General features: G+C 41.1%; 1 protein-coding gene across 1 annotated transcript in view; it reads right to left on the reverse strand.

Annotated features, from left to right (window-relative positions):
- The window catches only part of LOC101360049 (putative tetratricopeptide repeat protein 41), an 88603-nt gene that overhangs the window by 8813 nt on the left and 64144 nt on the right, over window positions 1-15646 (reverse strand). The window contains exons 12-13 of the mRNA XM_004374012.1: window positions 15249-15398; window positions 11457-11590 (exon numbers count right to left, since the gene is read on the reverse strand). Coding sequence (XP_004374069.1) covers window positions 11457-11590; window positions 15249-15398 — 284 coding nt within the window. The remainder of the gene's footprint in view (window positions 1-11456; window positions 11591-15248; window positions 15399-15646) is intronic.

The following is a 15646-nucleotide window of genomic DNA, read 5'->3' on the forward strand; positions in this document are numbered from 1 at the left end:
ATGGCTTTATGGTCAGAAAAGATGCTTTGTAATATTTGGATGTTTTGGATTTTGTTAAGGCTTGCTTTATGGCCTAATATGTGGTCTATTCTTGAGAATGTTCCATGTGCATTGGAAAAGAAAGTATACTTGGCTGCTGCTGGGTGCAGTGTTTGATATATGTCTATGAGATCAAGTTGGTTGATTGTAGCATTTAGCTCTTCTGTGTCTTTATTGAGCTTCTTTCTGGATGTTCCGTCCTTCACCAAAAGTGGTGTGTTGACGTCTCCTACTACTATTGTGGAGCTGTCTATCTCTCTTTTCAGTGCTGTTGGAGTTTATGTATTTTGGAGCCCTGTTGTTGGGTGCATAAATATTTATTATAGTTATGTCTTCCTGGTGTCTTGACCCTTTAATCATTATATAGTGTCCTTCCTTATCCTTTGTGGTGGATTTTACTTTAAAGTCTATTCTGTCAGAGATTAATATTGCCACTCCTGCTCTGAGCTGTTGTTTGCTTGATATATTTTTTTTCCATCCTCTGAGTTTTAGTTTGTTTGTATCTTTAAGGTGTGTCCCTTGTAGGCAGTATATAGACGGATTGTGTTTTTTTATCCAATCTGCCACTCTCTGTCTCTTTATTGGTACATTTAGTCTATTTACATTCAGCGTAATTATTGATAGGTATGAGTTTAGTGCTGTCATTTTGATGCCTTTTTTGTGTATTGTTCACAGTTTCTTTGTTCCACTTAATTTTCTGTGCTGTGTCATTTTTCTTTATGTAGTTTCTTTTCATCTTTTTCATTGCTGTTGATTTTGTATTTGCTGAGTATATTTTTCTAGTTTTTTATTTTGACTTGTAGGATTGTTAGTTTTCTTTGTGGTTACCTTATTATTTACCCCTATTTTTCTAAGTTTATACCAGTCTTTCATTTCTTTACATCATCTTGACTTCCTCTCCATATGAAAAATCTATGTCTACATTTTTTAAGTCCCTCTTTTTTGTTTTAATGTCATCATCTTTTACATATTGACATCTGTTTCCCTATTTTCAGTGTTTTAGCTTTGATTTACTTTTGTGACTTCCCTATCTGGGTTGATATCTGGTTGCTCTGTCCTGTGTTCTAGTCTTGGGTTGTTATCTGATGCTACTGATTTTCTAACTGGAGGACTTCCTTTAGTATTTCTTGTAATTTTGGTTTGGTTTTTGCAAATTCCCTAAACTTCTGTTTATCTGGAAATGCCCTAATTACGCCATCATATTTGAGAGACAGTTTTGCTGGATATATAATCCTTGGCTGGCAGTTTTTTTCCTTCAAGGCTTTATATATGTCATCCCATTGCCTTCTTGCCTGCATGGTTTCTGCTGAGTACTCCAAGCTTATTCTTATTGACTCTCCTTTGTAGATGACTTTTTGTTTATCCCTAGCCCCTCTTAAAATTCTCTCTTTATCTTTGGTTTCTGCAAGTTTGATTATAATATGTCTTAGTGACTTTCTTTTGGGATCTACCTTATGTGGAGTTCAGTGAGCATCTTGTATATCTTGTCATCTTTCATGATATCAAGGAAGTTTTCTGCCAAAAAATCTTCAACAATTCTCTCTGTATTTTCTGTTATCCACTCCCCCAGCCCTGTTCTGCTACTCCAATCACTCATAGGTTATTCCTCTTGATAGAGTCCCACATAATTCTTATGGTTTCCTCATTTTTTTAAATCCTTTCATCTGATTTTTCCTCAAATAAGTTGGTGTCAAGTGCTTTATCTTCAATCTCACTAATTCTGATTTCCATTGACTCAATTCTACCCCTATGATTTTCTATTAAGTTGTCTAATTCTGAAATTTTATTGTTAATCTTCACGATTTCTGATTGCTGTCTCTCTATGGATTCTTGCAGCCTGTTAAATTTGTCATTATGCTCTTCTCTAATCTTTTTAATTTCCTCTATTGAACATTCTGTGTTTTGCTTAACTTCTTTCCTAATTTCTTGAGGAGTTCTGTATATTAATCTTTTGTATTCTGCCTCTGGTAATTCCAAGAAATTTTCCTCCTCTGGAAAATTTCTAGATTCTTTATTTTGGCAGCTTGGTGAAGCCATCATGGATTGCCTCTTTATGTGATTTGATATTAACTGTTGTCTCCAAGCCATCAATAAGTTATTATATATATTTTGTTTGCTTACTGTGTCCTAGCTTCTTGTTTTGTTTTGATATGCCCAAATAGGCTGCTCATATGAGCTAGTTTGATTATTGGCACCTTTGAAGCTCTAATGTCCTGTCACCAGGTGGTTAGATCTGTTACTAGGTATGTGAGCTCAGGAGTCCGCGCATTCCTGCTGTATGGATTCAGTTCAGGTGCCCAGGTAGACAGCCACCAAGTGTGTGGTGTAGGCTCTCACTTACAGTCCTAGACAGGCATGGGTGATTGGTGGAGGCACAGGCATCTGGCTAAAGCAGGGGAACACACTCTGAGCAAGGCAGGGGGCTGACGGCCGTGCCCGAGTGTCCAGGAGAAAGGCATGTCCCTGTTCCCTAGAGCACGTTGGTGGGTGGGTTTTGCATCCAGACTATGAGCACCTAATGCTGTTGGCTGTAAGGACTGGCAGGCGCCTATTATTCATGGGCCTCTATCGCACGTGGCTAGGTGGCATGGGTGGAGCCACCAGTCCTCAGGCCCCTGATGTGGGTAAGGGAAGACCGTGCTTAATGGGCAGAGCAGTGTCAAATGTCAAGAACCTGCCACTTCACAGCTGAAACAGCTGAAGTTAGACTTCCAGTATATACCCTTGTACTTCAGTGATGAGGGCCTACGCTGTTGAGATGGGCCCACACAAGTCTATGCAGGGGGAAAGGCACTCAAAGTCCGTGGGTCCCTTATGCCTGTGCCTAGGCAAAGGAGCTGTGCCTACCCTGGGTTTCTGGCTTAGGGGAGCCGGCAATTTATTTTTTCCCGTTTGTTAATTTGTTCACTTTCCAAGGCAGGGAGAATGGCTCCAGGTATGTGACAGATCCTGCTTCTGGCCCAGGGGACTCGGCAATTGCTGAAGCCGGTCCAGGACCCAGTGCAGAGCAAGAAGCGGAGGGGTAAATGGGAGAGAGGCTTTTCCCTAAGCGGGGTGTTTTTGATCCGCACGGTGAGCCATACGCAAGTACTTATATTTCACCAATGAGGGCTGCTTCTCACTGGTTCTGCACGGCCAGGTAGACTCTCAGCAGCTGGGTCTCGCCCTGTGCAGAATATGCCTCCCAAGCACCGCCACTTGCCTGCCTCACCGCTCACCCTGAGCTAATGAGGCCTGAAGGACTCAGGCTCTCACTGGGTCAGGTCTGGCAACTCCTCGCTGCTTCCGAACCATCTCTCCCTCCCCCTGCCACTCAGTCCGGTTCCTCAACTCTGCCTTTGATGTTCAGGGCTCCCAGATTGCCATATGTAATCGAATCCCTTGTTTTTTCGGGTCTTTGTTGTAAGATGGTCCACCAGAAGCATCTGACTACTCCACCAGCTAGGTCCCGCCTCTATATTACCTCTTTAAGGGCCCCTCCCAGAGGATAGATTAACCTCACTGTAAAATATTCTGATTTACTATCTAATAATATCACCCACTTATCCCACTTCCCCACACCTAGGTTTTTTCTACCCTGATTTACTCTCAGTCTCTATAAAAGAGAAGAACTTCTTTCCCTAATTCTTTGAGATGCTTGCAGATCTTATGATGAGAGTTCTCTCCCTACAGTAGTAGCCCCACTTCCCCACTTCTACTGTACTCCCTCTTTTCTTTCTGAATAAAGCTTCTTCCTATCAAAGTCTGGATTTTTTATTTGACATCATCCTGCCTTTAGAGCCGTTTTTCATTTTTTGATACATCCCCTTCCTCTGCCCACCACTCAAAATATTGACATTCTCCCAAATTCTGTCTCCTGCCATCCTTTGGTCTTATACTCTTCCTAGCTCTTTCATCCATTCTATTGGGTTGAGCCACCAAGTGTATGCTGATGACTCCCAGATGTTTTTCTCCAGCTCAGTCCTCTAGCTCCTGAAAACTAGATTCATATATTCTAATGCCTACTGGATACCTCCAGTTAGAAAATTCAAACTCAAAATTAGCTCACCATCACCCCTACTCTACAACCCCCCACCCCCAAACTGTGCTGCCTGTCTTGGAATGGCAACAGCATCATCCACCAAATTGCACTGGCCTATGGTATGGCCATAAACTGATAAAGGGCCTCGACCATTCCCTTTCCCTCACCTCCCATAACCAAGCAAGCACTAAGCCCTGTGGGTTTTACCTACTAAATCTCAACTCCGACCCTTTCTCTCCATTTCTAACATTCCTGCCTTATTTTACCCAGGAGACTCTAGTCTCCCCTCAACCAAGTCCATCCTCTATTTGGCCATGAGAGTGTTGTATCTAAAATACAAATCTACTCGTGCTCCTTCATGTTTGCAACCCTATAGCAGCACCCTTGCCAAACCTTTTAACATAAGAGACAAGATTTTCCATGCCCTAAACCTTGCCACTTCCTCTAACATCATCTCCCAACCCTCCCCATTCCAGGTTTCATACCGCCCTGATTCGCCCTTCCTTGACTTTGTTCATGTTTATCCTTTTTGCTTGAAATACTTTTCCTCATCTTCTTCATCAGGCTAATGCCTATTAGGAGTCACAGCCCAAGTCACTTTCTCTGGAAAGTCTTCTTGATGTCTCTTAGCCGTGCTTTCTGAAACAACTCTACCAGTCAGTGTCTATCACAGCACTTATCCTATTGTATGGAGCCCTGGTGCTGCAGTGGTTAAACAGCCTAGTTGCTAACCAAAAGGTCATCAGTTCAAACCCACCAGCAGCTCTGTGGGAGAAAGATGTGGCAGTCTGCTTCCGTAAAGATTCACAGCCTTAGAAACCCTATGGGGCAGTTCTACTCTGTCCTATAGGGTCGCTTTAAGTCAGAATTGATTCAATGGCAGCGGGGTATCTTTTTTTTTTTTTTTTGCAAGAGGGAGTTTATCATATTGTATTGCAGTTATCTTTTATGTGCTTGTCTCCCCAGCAAAACTGCAAACTCCTAGATTCCATGGTCGTGGGATTTAGGACCAAAGGACTGGGTTCCAAGTCTTATGTCTACTACTTATTAGCTCAAGGGTTTTGGAAGGTCATTTGGTCTCTCCAAGTCTCAATTTTCTCATTTATAAAGTAGAGAGATTATAATAGCTAAGTCATAGGATTCTCTGATACATGACCTATCTGCTACGTCCTCAGCTTTAAAACTAGCTTGCTGACCTCTAGAGTCCCTCCTAGGTCTAAAAGCTTTCTAAGCTTATGAGGGCTATTTGACATTGTCTTGAAATTAACAGCATTTACAAATTTATAACTCATTTAAAAATGACTAAGGAGCCCTGGTGGTGCAAACACTTAAGCCCTTGGCTGCTAACCAAAAGGCTGGTGGTTCAAACCCACCCAGCAGCTCCTCAGGAGAAAGACTTGGTGATCTGTTCCTATAAAGATTACAGCCTAAAAAAACCCTATGGAGCAGTTCTAATCTGTCACACGGGGTCGCTCTGAGTTCATTTTGACTTGACGGCACCTAACAACAACAACAACAAGAAATGACTAAACCTACACAACAAGTAAAAAGGAAGCTCTGTTAGCAGACATAAAACTGGCTTGTTGGATCAACCAGGGCCCTCCTCCCCTCTGTAAAACATACTTTCTGATGCCTGCAGCTAGTAGGCTCATCTCTACTATGCTGGCACACTGCTGTTCCCAACAGTTAGGTTCTACCGTGACCAAGAGTGAATTGGGTTTGTTAGTCTAATTAGATCATTTAATTAAATACTATACAAACCAATAAAACATGAGTATGAAATGAGAGAGTTGTTTTCTATGAAAACCAAAGCTCAATGCTTTGGAAAGACTCAATAACGTGAGCTGCTAAAAAAAAAGAATTCTTTCAGATTATGAGATTGGGAAGATAATCATTAAAGATTGAGGATGAAAAGGTAGTAATCTAAAAGGATTCTGCACACAAACCACATCACAACTGTCTAAGTTCTCACCATAAAGAAACCAAAACTAGAAATTGTGTGTGATGCATTTTGAGAAAGACAACATGGAATCCCAATCCGAGGCCCCATGATTAAAAAACAACAACCAACAACCAAAAAAAAAAAACTTGATTCTACGTAAAAAAAAGAAGTTTGGGGGAAGACTATACATTGATATGTTCAAGTCAAAATTAAAATCTAATGTTGTCTGTATCATTTTGGATTAAGTGCCCAACAGCTACAGAGAAGAGGACTCTGGCTGAGCGGAGCATTTCAAAATCAAAGAAGGAGAAAAGGACTGACTCACCCAGCTGGGAGTCACCCACTAGATCCTTTGTTTAATTTCTTCCTTCTAAATTTGACTGAGATGGTTGGCATTTCTTTTTTAAAAGAATCCCAGGGAGAGGGAAGTAACATAATGTTCATCTAGCATACTTCATCCAAAATAAATAATTCAGTACAGAACAATCAGCCTGATACAATGGAATATAAAAGGCTCATTTCTGTTTTGTTTTTTTTTCTCCCATTGAAATGGCTTCTCAACAGGCGAATTTAAAACACTTAAAGGAGAAAGCAGTAAGACCTCTCTGTGTCAGGGGTAGCTTGGAACATAAATCACAAAAATCCTGTTTTCATAGTCAGAATTAGTACAAAAATCCTTAGAATTAACAGATTTATTAGGTGAAGATTTTTACTTAAAACTGATCAAAATTAAGAGGAGATAATATGTTAAACAGAAAGAGATTGCCTTTATGAATACATGTCTTGCTAATCTGTGATCAGAAGAAGAAACAAAATTTAGGATTTACCACCCTCTCACAAATCCATCATTCTAATATATTCTTATTATAATCTCATACATAAAATGTTATGATTATAATTAAAATCTGAATTATCAAAAATTGCTGGAATCCTATTTTCATACCCCTTGAGAAGATTATACTGTATTGAACATGTTAATCAAATGTAATAAAAGATGATGGAAGCTCCCAAGACATTCAAGCTAGCAATTATCATTTTTAATCTATAATCTAAATTGAAATCTGGGAAGTCAACTAAAGAGCATTGTTTTCAATAGGTTACAATACATTTTGGGATGTTTCTTTCAATATTGTTAGCCTGGAGCAGAGCCATCATTTCTGTTGGATAACCCAAGACAAATTATGTAAATATCCTGTGAAAAACCATTTTAATTCTCCTGGAATCCAGATGTCTGGGGTCTACAAAGTTGGGGTGACCCACCCAGGCCATTTGCCCTTAGGTGTCCTTTTGAAGTTGAACCTTGAGCCTTGAAGAAACTGGTTTCCTAAAGTCACCTTTAAGTCAAACAATAGACTAGGAAGCAGCTTAGTGGAGACCCTTTTGCCTTAGACATTGGGCTCTTTTGAAAAATCATCTATGTGCAGTCAGTTTCTGGAGACCTGGTTGCACAGTGGTTAAGAGCTCAGCTGCTAACTAAAAGGTTGGCGGTTTGAATCCAACAGCTGCTCCTTGTCCCATAGGACTACCAGTCAGAATCAACTCAATGGCAACGGGTTTGGTTTTAGTCAGTTTCTAGAAACAGGAACTAGGGTCTGACTGGAAGCTGCGTTTTAGGGTAAATTGTTATTATATAAACACTGTTCTAGCCCCCGTTTCCATGGCAGTGCCAATAAGATGTGGTAAAAGAATTTTGGAAGTTCTCACCTTTGGAACATTTTTGACTTCCTAGTCAAAATGTTACCCCAATTTGCAAATCATATATTAAATAAATGTCAATCAATTTCTATTACAGGATTAATATGACTTTTTTGTTTTAACACCAGAAAGAACTTGTTTATTGACTTCCTTACCCTCCCTGCATTGACAGAGTACTGATGTGCTGCTAGCTCTGTTTCTGATGCTTTGAAGATACAAAGGAAAAAATGACAAGGTCCCTGCCCCAGGAGTTCAGAGTGTGGTTTAAGTTGAAGTACAAACTGTGCCCTGTAGCAAGGAGATTTCAGGGTCCCTGACAGTGCTTCGAAATGTTTCTAGTCATGAAACTTATAGCATGAGATTTCTTAGGTAGCTTGCTGGCCTGGAATAGACAAAGCTGCCCAAGGCTGGAGAAGACCAGTCCAGATACTCTACCCTGACCAGCTGCCCAAGAGCTCAGGGGTTTCTATTTGGCACAGCTATAACTCACTCATTCCACACAGGTTGAGAAGCTCTGCCCTGTGGACTTACGTCCTGACTTCCTCTCTTTCTTCTTCCCTCTCTCCCTCCCTCCCTTCCAGCTGTGACCAGCCTCCAGTTTCCTGTCCACTGTTTGAAGCCTTCAGCTCAACTCTCCACTCTCCTCAACTCCCAAGTTTAGCAGCAACACTCCAGGCAAATGACAGAATCCAATGACTGCCCACTATATGTAGAACAAGCTAATAGGCTAATGGGCCAAATAATTACTGAGGCAATAAAAGATAAGTTCCTGGCCTTCTGGTTCCTGGCAATAGCAGAGCCTAGAGAGTAAGACACAGAACTCTTCTCTCATGAGGCCTCCGGGGGTTCTTCAACAGTGACCCTGGAAGACTGCCTTTAATATATAAATAAATTCTACTTAACTGAACTAGTACCAGTGAAGAAACTAAATCTTCAACCTAAACCAAAACTAATACTATCAACATTTTGGTCAAAGAAACTAAAAAAAAAAAAAAAAAAAAGGAACTCCTCCCATGAAGGGGAGTAAAACGGTAATGATAGAAGTGTGCAAGAGTTCCAAAACTGAGGTGCCTGGCCTGCCTAGGATGGCTTAGTGTAGGCCTGACTCCATTTTGTGACTTCTGTTTCTGCATTTCTGAGAATGTAACCTTGACTTCCTCATATGCATATGGCCCTGGGCCTCTGGCTGGGTAAAACCAGCTGACTAACTTCTTCCCATATGCATATAGCCTGGGCCTTTGGCTTGGTGGAACCAGTAGACCCTGGCCCCCTGTCAATCATCTCACGACCCCCTTGCAAGCACATACTTCTGCAATTATGTGAGTGTACCCAATTCCCTTAATCCACATATACTTTTAGCAACCAATCCCAACCAAAGCCCCACTTCGAGACTTTCTGCCTTCCACTTTACTGATTGCTCACCTACCAATCAGAATATTGTAAGCTATGTTCCTGATTCAACCCTGTAACAATGCCTGTGTGACTGCAGCTTTTCGGAGAGCTGGTTTTCACTTTTTGAGATCTAACCTGTCCCTGGTTTGAACTGCTTTTGCTTTCAATGAATTTCCTTACTTTGATTTTAAACAGAGTATGCATTGTTGTTAGGGAACCCTAAAAGCTGAAGACAGGGAATTAATTAGTACTCTGTCGGTTATAAGGCCACATCTAGTCACCTCCCCCACTACATCACTCACTTCCTCTAAGTTGTTCTGCAGACCCTCTGGAGAGCCCCAGACAGGTCCAGATCTAACCGGCTCAGACACGGACAGAACAGACAAAGATGACCGAACAGACGACCCCGGGCCACCACACATGCTCAGTAACATAAGAGAACTCATGTCAAGGAACCAAAAGACTCATGTCAAGGAACCAAAATCACTGTATATATGTCATCAGCAGTAGCTGAGCCCATTTCGAAAACGAAGAGTCCATTGGCCACTTCCAGGCCAAGTCTTAGCCCCACCTCATAATAAATAATCAATAGAAACTATGAATAGTTAAAACTTTCTGCTCCTGTCCACCACCTTCCTCCACCCCTATATGAATATGTATAAGTATAAAATGTGATCTCGCACTCAAATCAAGGAACTCAACCTGAGGTCAATACCTCTGAGTTGCTGCATGCTAGCCTGCAAAATACACTCTTTCTTCCTCTCAAAAACAGCATCTGAGAGATTGGCTTCTTGCACGCTGGGTACAGACCCATTGGTCTGGTTTCATTGTCACTCAACGACAAAAGCAACAAGCAGCAAAAGGAGTACATGGACTTAAAGCCCTACCTCTCCTAGTAAATTTACAGTCAAATTATTTTTGATTTTTTAACACTTATATAATTTTACTTTAAATTTCTTAACTTTTAATCAGAAAATACCTTCAAACTTCTGAGCCAGGTATATTTCACTGAGTCCTACATTTTATAAATAAAATCAAGGGTGATGGGCCCACATGAAACCCCATTTTGTTTTTCTCAGTCATATGTTATTTTAGCATCACAGGTATTGTTGAATAGGAAAATCAATAACATTTTACTTTGATTTTGTGTAGGAAAACTCCAAATTGAGGTGCCTGGTTGGAACAGGATAGCTAACCCCGGTTTTGAATCAAACTCCATATTGTCAGCTAGACTCCATTTTGAATCAGACTTTAGCTTGACTAAAGCCCCTGCATCTGCATTCCTGAGAATGTAGCCTTCAACTTCCCTAAACCTTAACCCTCTTAGTAAATAAGGGTGAGGGTGAGAATGTGGTTTTTCTGGGAAGGGTTCTTGATGTTAAAAGAGATTATGGTGTTGATGATCTCTCGCTACTCCTCCCCATTTTACCATCATTCATAAGCTATCATGTGTTTCCCCTCCTCATTTTACCATATAAAAGGCTCACCTCTCCATTGGAAGATGGGAGCACTTGGTAGATTCCTCTTTGCCCCGTGTTTCCCCAATTCAAAAACTGTACTACCCTCAATAAATCTCTTTGCTTTTACTTTAACAGAAGTGAGTGTTCTTACTCTATAACAATTTTAAGGTTTTTCTTATCCACAAAAGCAAATATTAACCATAAAAAGCCTGACCCAAACTGCAAAAGCCTACCAGAAACTGCTCTACAGCAATACAAGTTTGCCTTATCCGCTAGAAAAGGATAGCCATCAAACCATTACCGCCTAATTTAAATCTCAAAAAGTCTGACAGCTGCAGGTGGGTGGAGGGCCAAATTATTAGCAGCCAGGTCAGAAGTAACCTGATATCGGTTGATCTCAGTAAAGGGTCCAATCTATCATGTTAAGATTAGCCAGTGGTTGATCTTCTATATTTCTCCCTTCTCTTTATAAGCCCCATTGTACCTACCTTCTTCAAGGCATTTGTTTTTTCTGGAATCAAAATGGCCTCCCTATATGCATATAGAATAACTGCTCAGAATAAACTTTATGCTCAAATTTTGGTTAGTTTTGATTATTTTTAACAGTATGAAAAGGCTATAGTGAGAATCTGGAAACAGAATTTGAAGAAGGAAGGGAACCTACACTGACAGGAGAGAAGTCTGGTGCAAGCATGGTGCTCTGCCTACAAAAGAATGAAAAATAGGATGGAGAAGGTTTTTAGAAGATTTTTTTTTTTTCCAGTAAGGGAAGGGAAAGAGGGAGCAAGAATAGTTGGCAGCATGTGGAACAGGTGCTACTTGTGAAGAAAAAAATTAAACAAACAAAGTAGGCAGGTGAAACAAGGAAAATGCCACCTGTTTATGATATAAATGAGTTAGCAGTTACCTAATTTACACAAGGTATCGCTTAAGCTGATGCACAGCTGCTTCCTGATGATCAAGGAGTTGGCCAGAGCTTCTGCATTTTCCTTTATTTCTATCACTTGTTTATAATACTCAATTACTTGCTTCCTTTGGGATCTAGAAAAGAGAACATTAAAGTTTTGCATTGAAGGAGCAGGGGCAGATTATACAATAAGTAAGGTAAGCCCAGGCTTACTTGTGCCTACTTAGTAATCTGTAATGAACAATTTCACATGTGATATTAGATATCATTGAGATGTATCATTAAGATGGTGCGTGTCTGGGCTAGGCCAGCAAAGAGAAGAAGCATTTTGTCAGGGAGTAAGGGGTTGATGTGTTCAGTCTTGAAGATGTTGATGCTGAAGTGCCAGTGGAATACTCAAATGGAGATGTCCAATGAAGAGATGGATGCACAGGTCTAGAGCTGATAATATAGGTTGAAAAGAAGATAGAGATAAGATTCCATCACCTATGGAAAGGTGGCTGAAGCCCTAGGCACAGGTGAAGTTGAGGTGCTAAGACAGAGATAAGAATAGAGCCCAAGAACTGAACCTAAGAGAACACCAACATTTGGACAAGAAGCAGAAAGAGAAACCCACAAAAGAAACTGAGAAGTCATAATCAGAGAGGAAATCCAAGAGGGCAGGTATCTCAGAAACCAGGAGAGTACAGTTTCAGGAAGGGAGTGATCAACACTGTCAAATACCTCAGCAGGAGAGGGTCTATAAGAAGAACAAAGCGACACTTTTAGGATGTTCTTGAGGACTTTCAGAAGAGCAGACAAAATGGTGTTGGGGGGTAGACTTCAAATGGGAAGTGAGGAAGTAAAAGAACTTGACTGTGAAAAGGACACTGATGAAAGGGTAGTTCTTGATGAAAGGATAAAGGCTGAGGAAGAATAGATGATACTTATTTCACTGGGAAATTGACATTGTTTCTCCTAAGACATTTTGTTCATTCTTCTCTTCCCTGTTCTTTTAACTTTTGATTTTTAAATTTGACCTAATTTATCCATCCTGCCCAACCCCATCCTACAAGTCCCTCTGAATCTTACAGATCATTTCTGTAGTGCATGAGAGCTGTCTCTTCTGCCCTTGGCCACCAGGGCAAAAGATCCGCACACATTAGAGAGGTGAGTTGAGTAACACAGTAGAATGTCTCCTGTTTTTAAACAATGTGGAAGATGCTATCACCTAATATAACCTTTGATAAATGTTATGAATTTAATTGTGTCCCCCTAAAATATGTGCTGAAGTTCTAACCCCTGCGCCTGTAAATATGACCCTGTTTGGAAATAGAGGTTTTCTTTTTTATGTTAATGAGGTCATACCAGAGTAGGGTGGGTTCTAAACCTAATCACTTCTAAGTGGTGTCTGATAAAAAGAGTGACTAGACTCAGAAATACACACACAGGGGAAGATAGACACCATGTGAGGACCCATCTACAAGCAAAGGAACATCAAGGATTGCCGGCAGACACCAGAAACTAGGAGAGAGGCTCACAGAAGGAACGGACATGGCTGAGGCCCTGATCTGGACTTTTAGCTTCCAAAACTACGCAAAAATAGACTCCTATTCTATTCTTTAGAGTCACCCATTTGTGGTATCTTTTGTTATGGCAGCACTAGGTAACTAAGTCTTCTCCACTGTCTCAAAAGGTTGACCCTGCACAATGAGGCCTGAGAGGAAAGCATCCATGAATGGTCAGGTCCTTGGCGTAGAGGACATCACTGTGGGATGGTCCAGCAGTATTACATGTCTTGTGATTCACACCCTAACAGCTCTGGATTTGTGGTGGGGCAGCCCAGGGAATACAGATGACTCAGGCAATACGCTACTTGTTTAGATTTTTCTTTTACAAGGCAATGGTTTCTACAGCCAAGCTGTCTGCATCCCTAAAGAAAGTCCTGTTCTCTGCTCACAGTTCTTAAAGATGAGTAAGAGGAAGCTTATGTGGTGGCAAGTGCCTCCAACATCACCAGCTGGGGGTGGAAATAGGGAGAGTGCTGACATATTGTGGGGATTGCAATGAATATCACAGAATAATTTGTGTATGAATCATTGAATGGGAAACGAATTTGCTATGTAAACTTTCACCTAAAGCACAATAAAATGTTCAAAAAAAAAAATCATCAGCTAGGGAGCAAAATAATAACACTGATAACTCAATTTATCAAACTCCTTTAGTATGTACCAGGCATTCTGCTAAGCACTTTACATATGGGATCTCTTAAGCCTCACAATAACCCTGTGAAGAAGATACTACTATTATTCTCATTTTACCAATGAGGAAACCAATGAGACACCAAGATGTGAAGTGTTTGCCCAAGGTCTCATTATAACTACCACTAGTTGCAGATGAGTTGATTCTGACTCATGGAGACCCCATGTTTTCAGAGTATGCACTCCATAGGGTTTTCGTGGCTGTGACCTTTCAGGAGCAGATCACCAGGCTTTCTTCCAAGGAGCCTCTGGGTGAGTTTGAACCGCTAAGCAGCAGAAATAATATTTGAATCCAGGCAACTGGACCCCAGAGCCAACCATCTTACCACTGCTATATAGCACCTATAATTTTTACACTTAGGTACTCCCATTTTAGGAGCCCCTGTGGCACAGTGGGTAAAGCACTCGGCTGCTAACCGAAAGGTCAGCAGTTCAAACCCACCAGCCATTCCTTGAAAGAAAGATGTGGCAGTCTGCTTCTGTAAAGATTTACAGCCTTGGAAACCCTAAGCAGCAGCTGTTCTCTGTCCTACAAGGTCGCTATGAGTCTGGATGACTAGATGGCACACAACAACAACAACTCCCATTTTAGGGCTATTCTTTAAAATGTGAATACTCTTAGAAAGTGTTAATGCTGATTTGCCCTCAGGGGCTAGAGACTTTGCTAATATCACAGTCTCCCTGCGAGCAAGAGCAGGGAGAGGCCACATTCCTGCTGAGAAGTGAGAGGAAAATGATCTCCAGAAAGTGAAAAACTGAAACCAGGGAACAGGGATGGGAGAGAAGTAGAGTTACAAGAACAAAACTTAACAACATCACGATTTAACTTACAACCGTCCCTGACAGACCTGAAGAGAGCCCCCCACATCAAAAGAGAACCAGGAGGACTCCCTGAGTGAGAAGGGGGAGCATGCAAGCTCAGCCTGAGACATTGTAAGTGCTGAGGGCCAGGTCTTACAGACAGACTTAGACCAGTGGGATGTGGCACCGAGACAATGCGGTGGAGGCCTGAATTCTTTTTTTTTTTTTTTTTTTACAGTTGCCATCTAGTCAATTTTGACTTATGATGACCCCATGTGGGTCAGAGTAGAACTGTGCTCCATAGGGTTTTCAATGGCTGATTTTTCTGAAGTAAATCACCAGGACTTTCTTCTGAGATGCCTCTGGGTGGACCTGAACCCCCAACCTTTAGGTTAGCAGCTAAGTGCATTAACCATTTACACCACCCAGGGACTCTGAGGCCAGCACTGAGGGCCTGAACTAAGTACAGTTTCCTCATTAGGGCTGTGAGTGATGTTGAGAAATACTCAGGACAACATCAAACTCCTTTGTGCTTTTCCTACTGCCAAAACCTCTGTACAGTTTGTGAGCTAAAGCTGCTTCTGAATATACAATGATTGGTGTCCTGACGAAGAAAGTGGGGACACAACTCTCAGGTGGGGTGAGTCCCTCAGGTCTCTGAGCAGGGCTGGAGCCAAAGAAGTGAGACATCCTGGTGGGCAACCCCGGACCTTGCTGCCCACATTACTGGAAACATTTCATAAAAACTAACCTTTCACCATTTAGGGAAAAAAATTGTAAATCTGCTAAAAATTCCATAATTTCTGCAACTAGGATACTTTTCTCGCCGAACAAATTTCTCCTGATATCTAAACATTCTTGAAATTTCATTTTTGCAAGAGATATGTTTCCAGTATTTAATCTGAAAATAAAACAGATGTGTGTTATTTACCGGGCATGATAAATGTTAGCTAATTTACTGTGCTATCAAAAGTAATTCTCATGAACATCTCTCATTATATACAAAACTCTGTCCTGGAAGATACAAAACAGCAGAGCAGTTCACAATACTTGAGATTCAAGAACATCAAGGTGATTTATAAGAAGATAGTATGTATATCTTATAAAGGAACTAGAGTACTATTCTCAGCCTTGGCACCACTGACATTT

This window comes from Trichechus manatus, unplaced genomic scaffold (assembly GCF_000243295.1).
Source record: "Trichechus manatus latirostris isolate Lorelei unplaced genomic scaffold, TriManLat1.0 scaffold00027, whole genome shotgun sequence".
NCBI classification, from domain to species: Eukaryota; Metazoa; Chordata; class Mammalia; order Sirenia; family Trichechidae; genus Trichechus; species Trichechus manatus.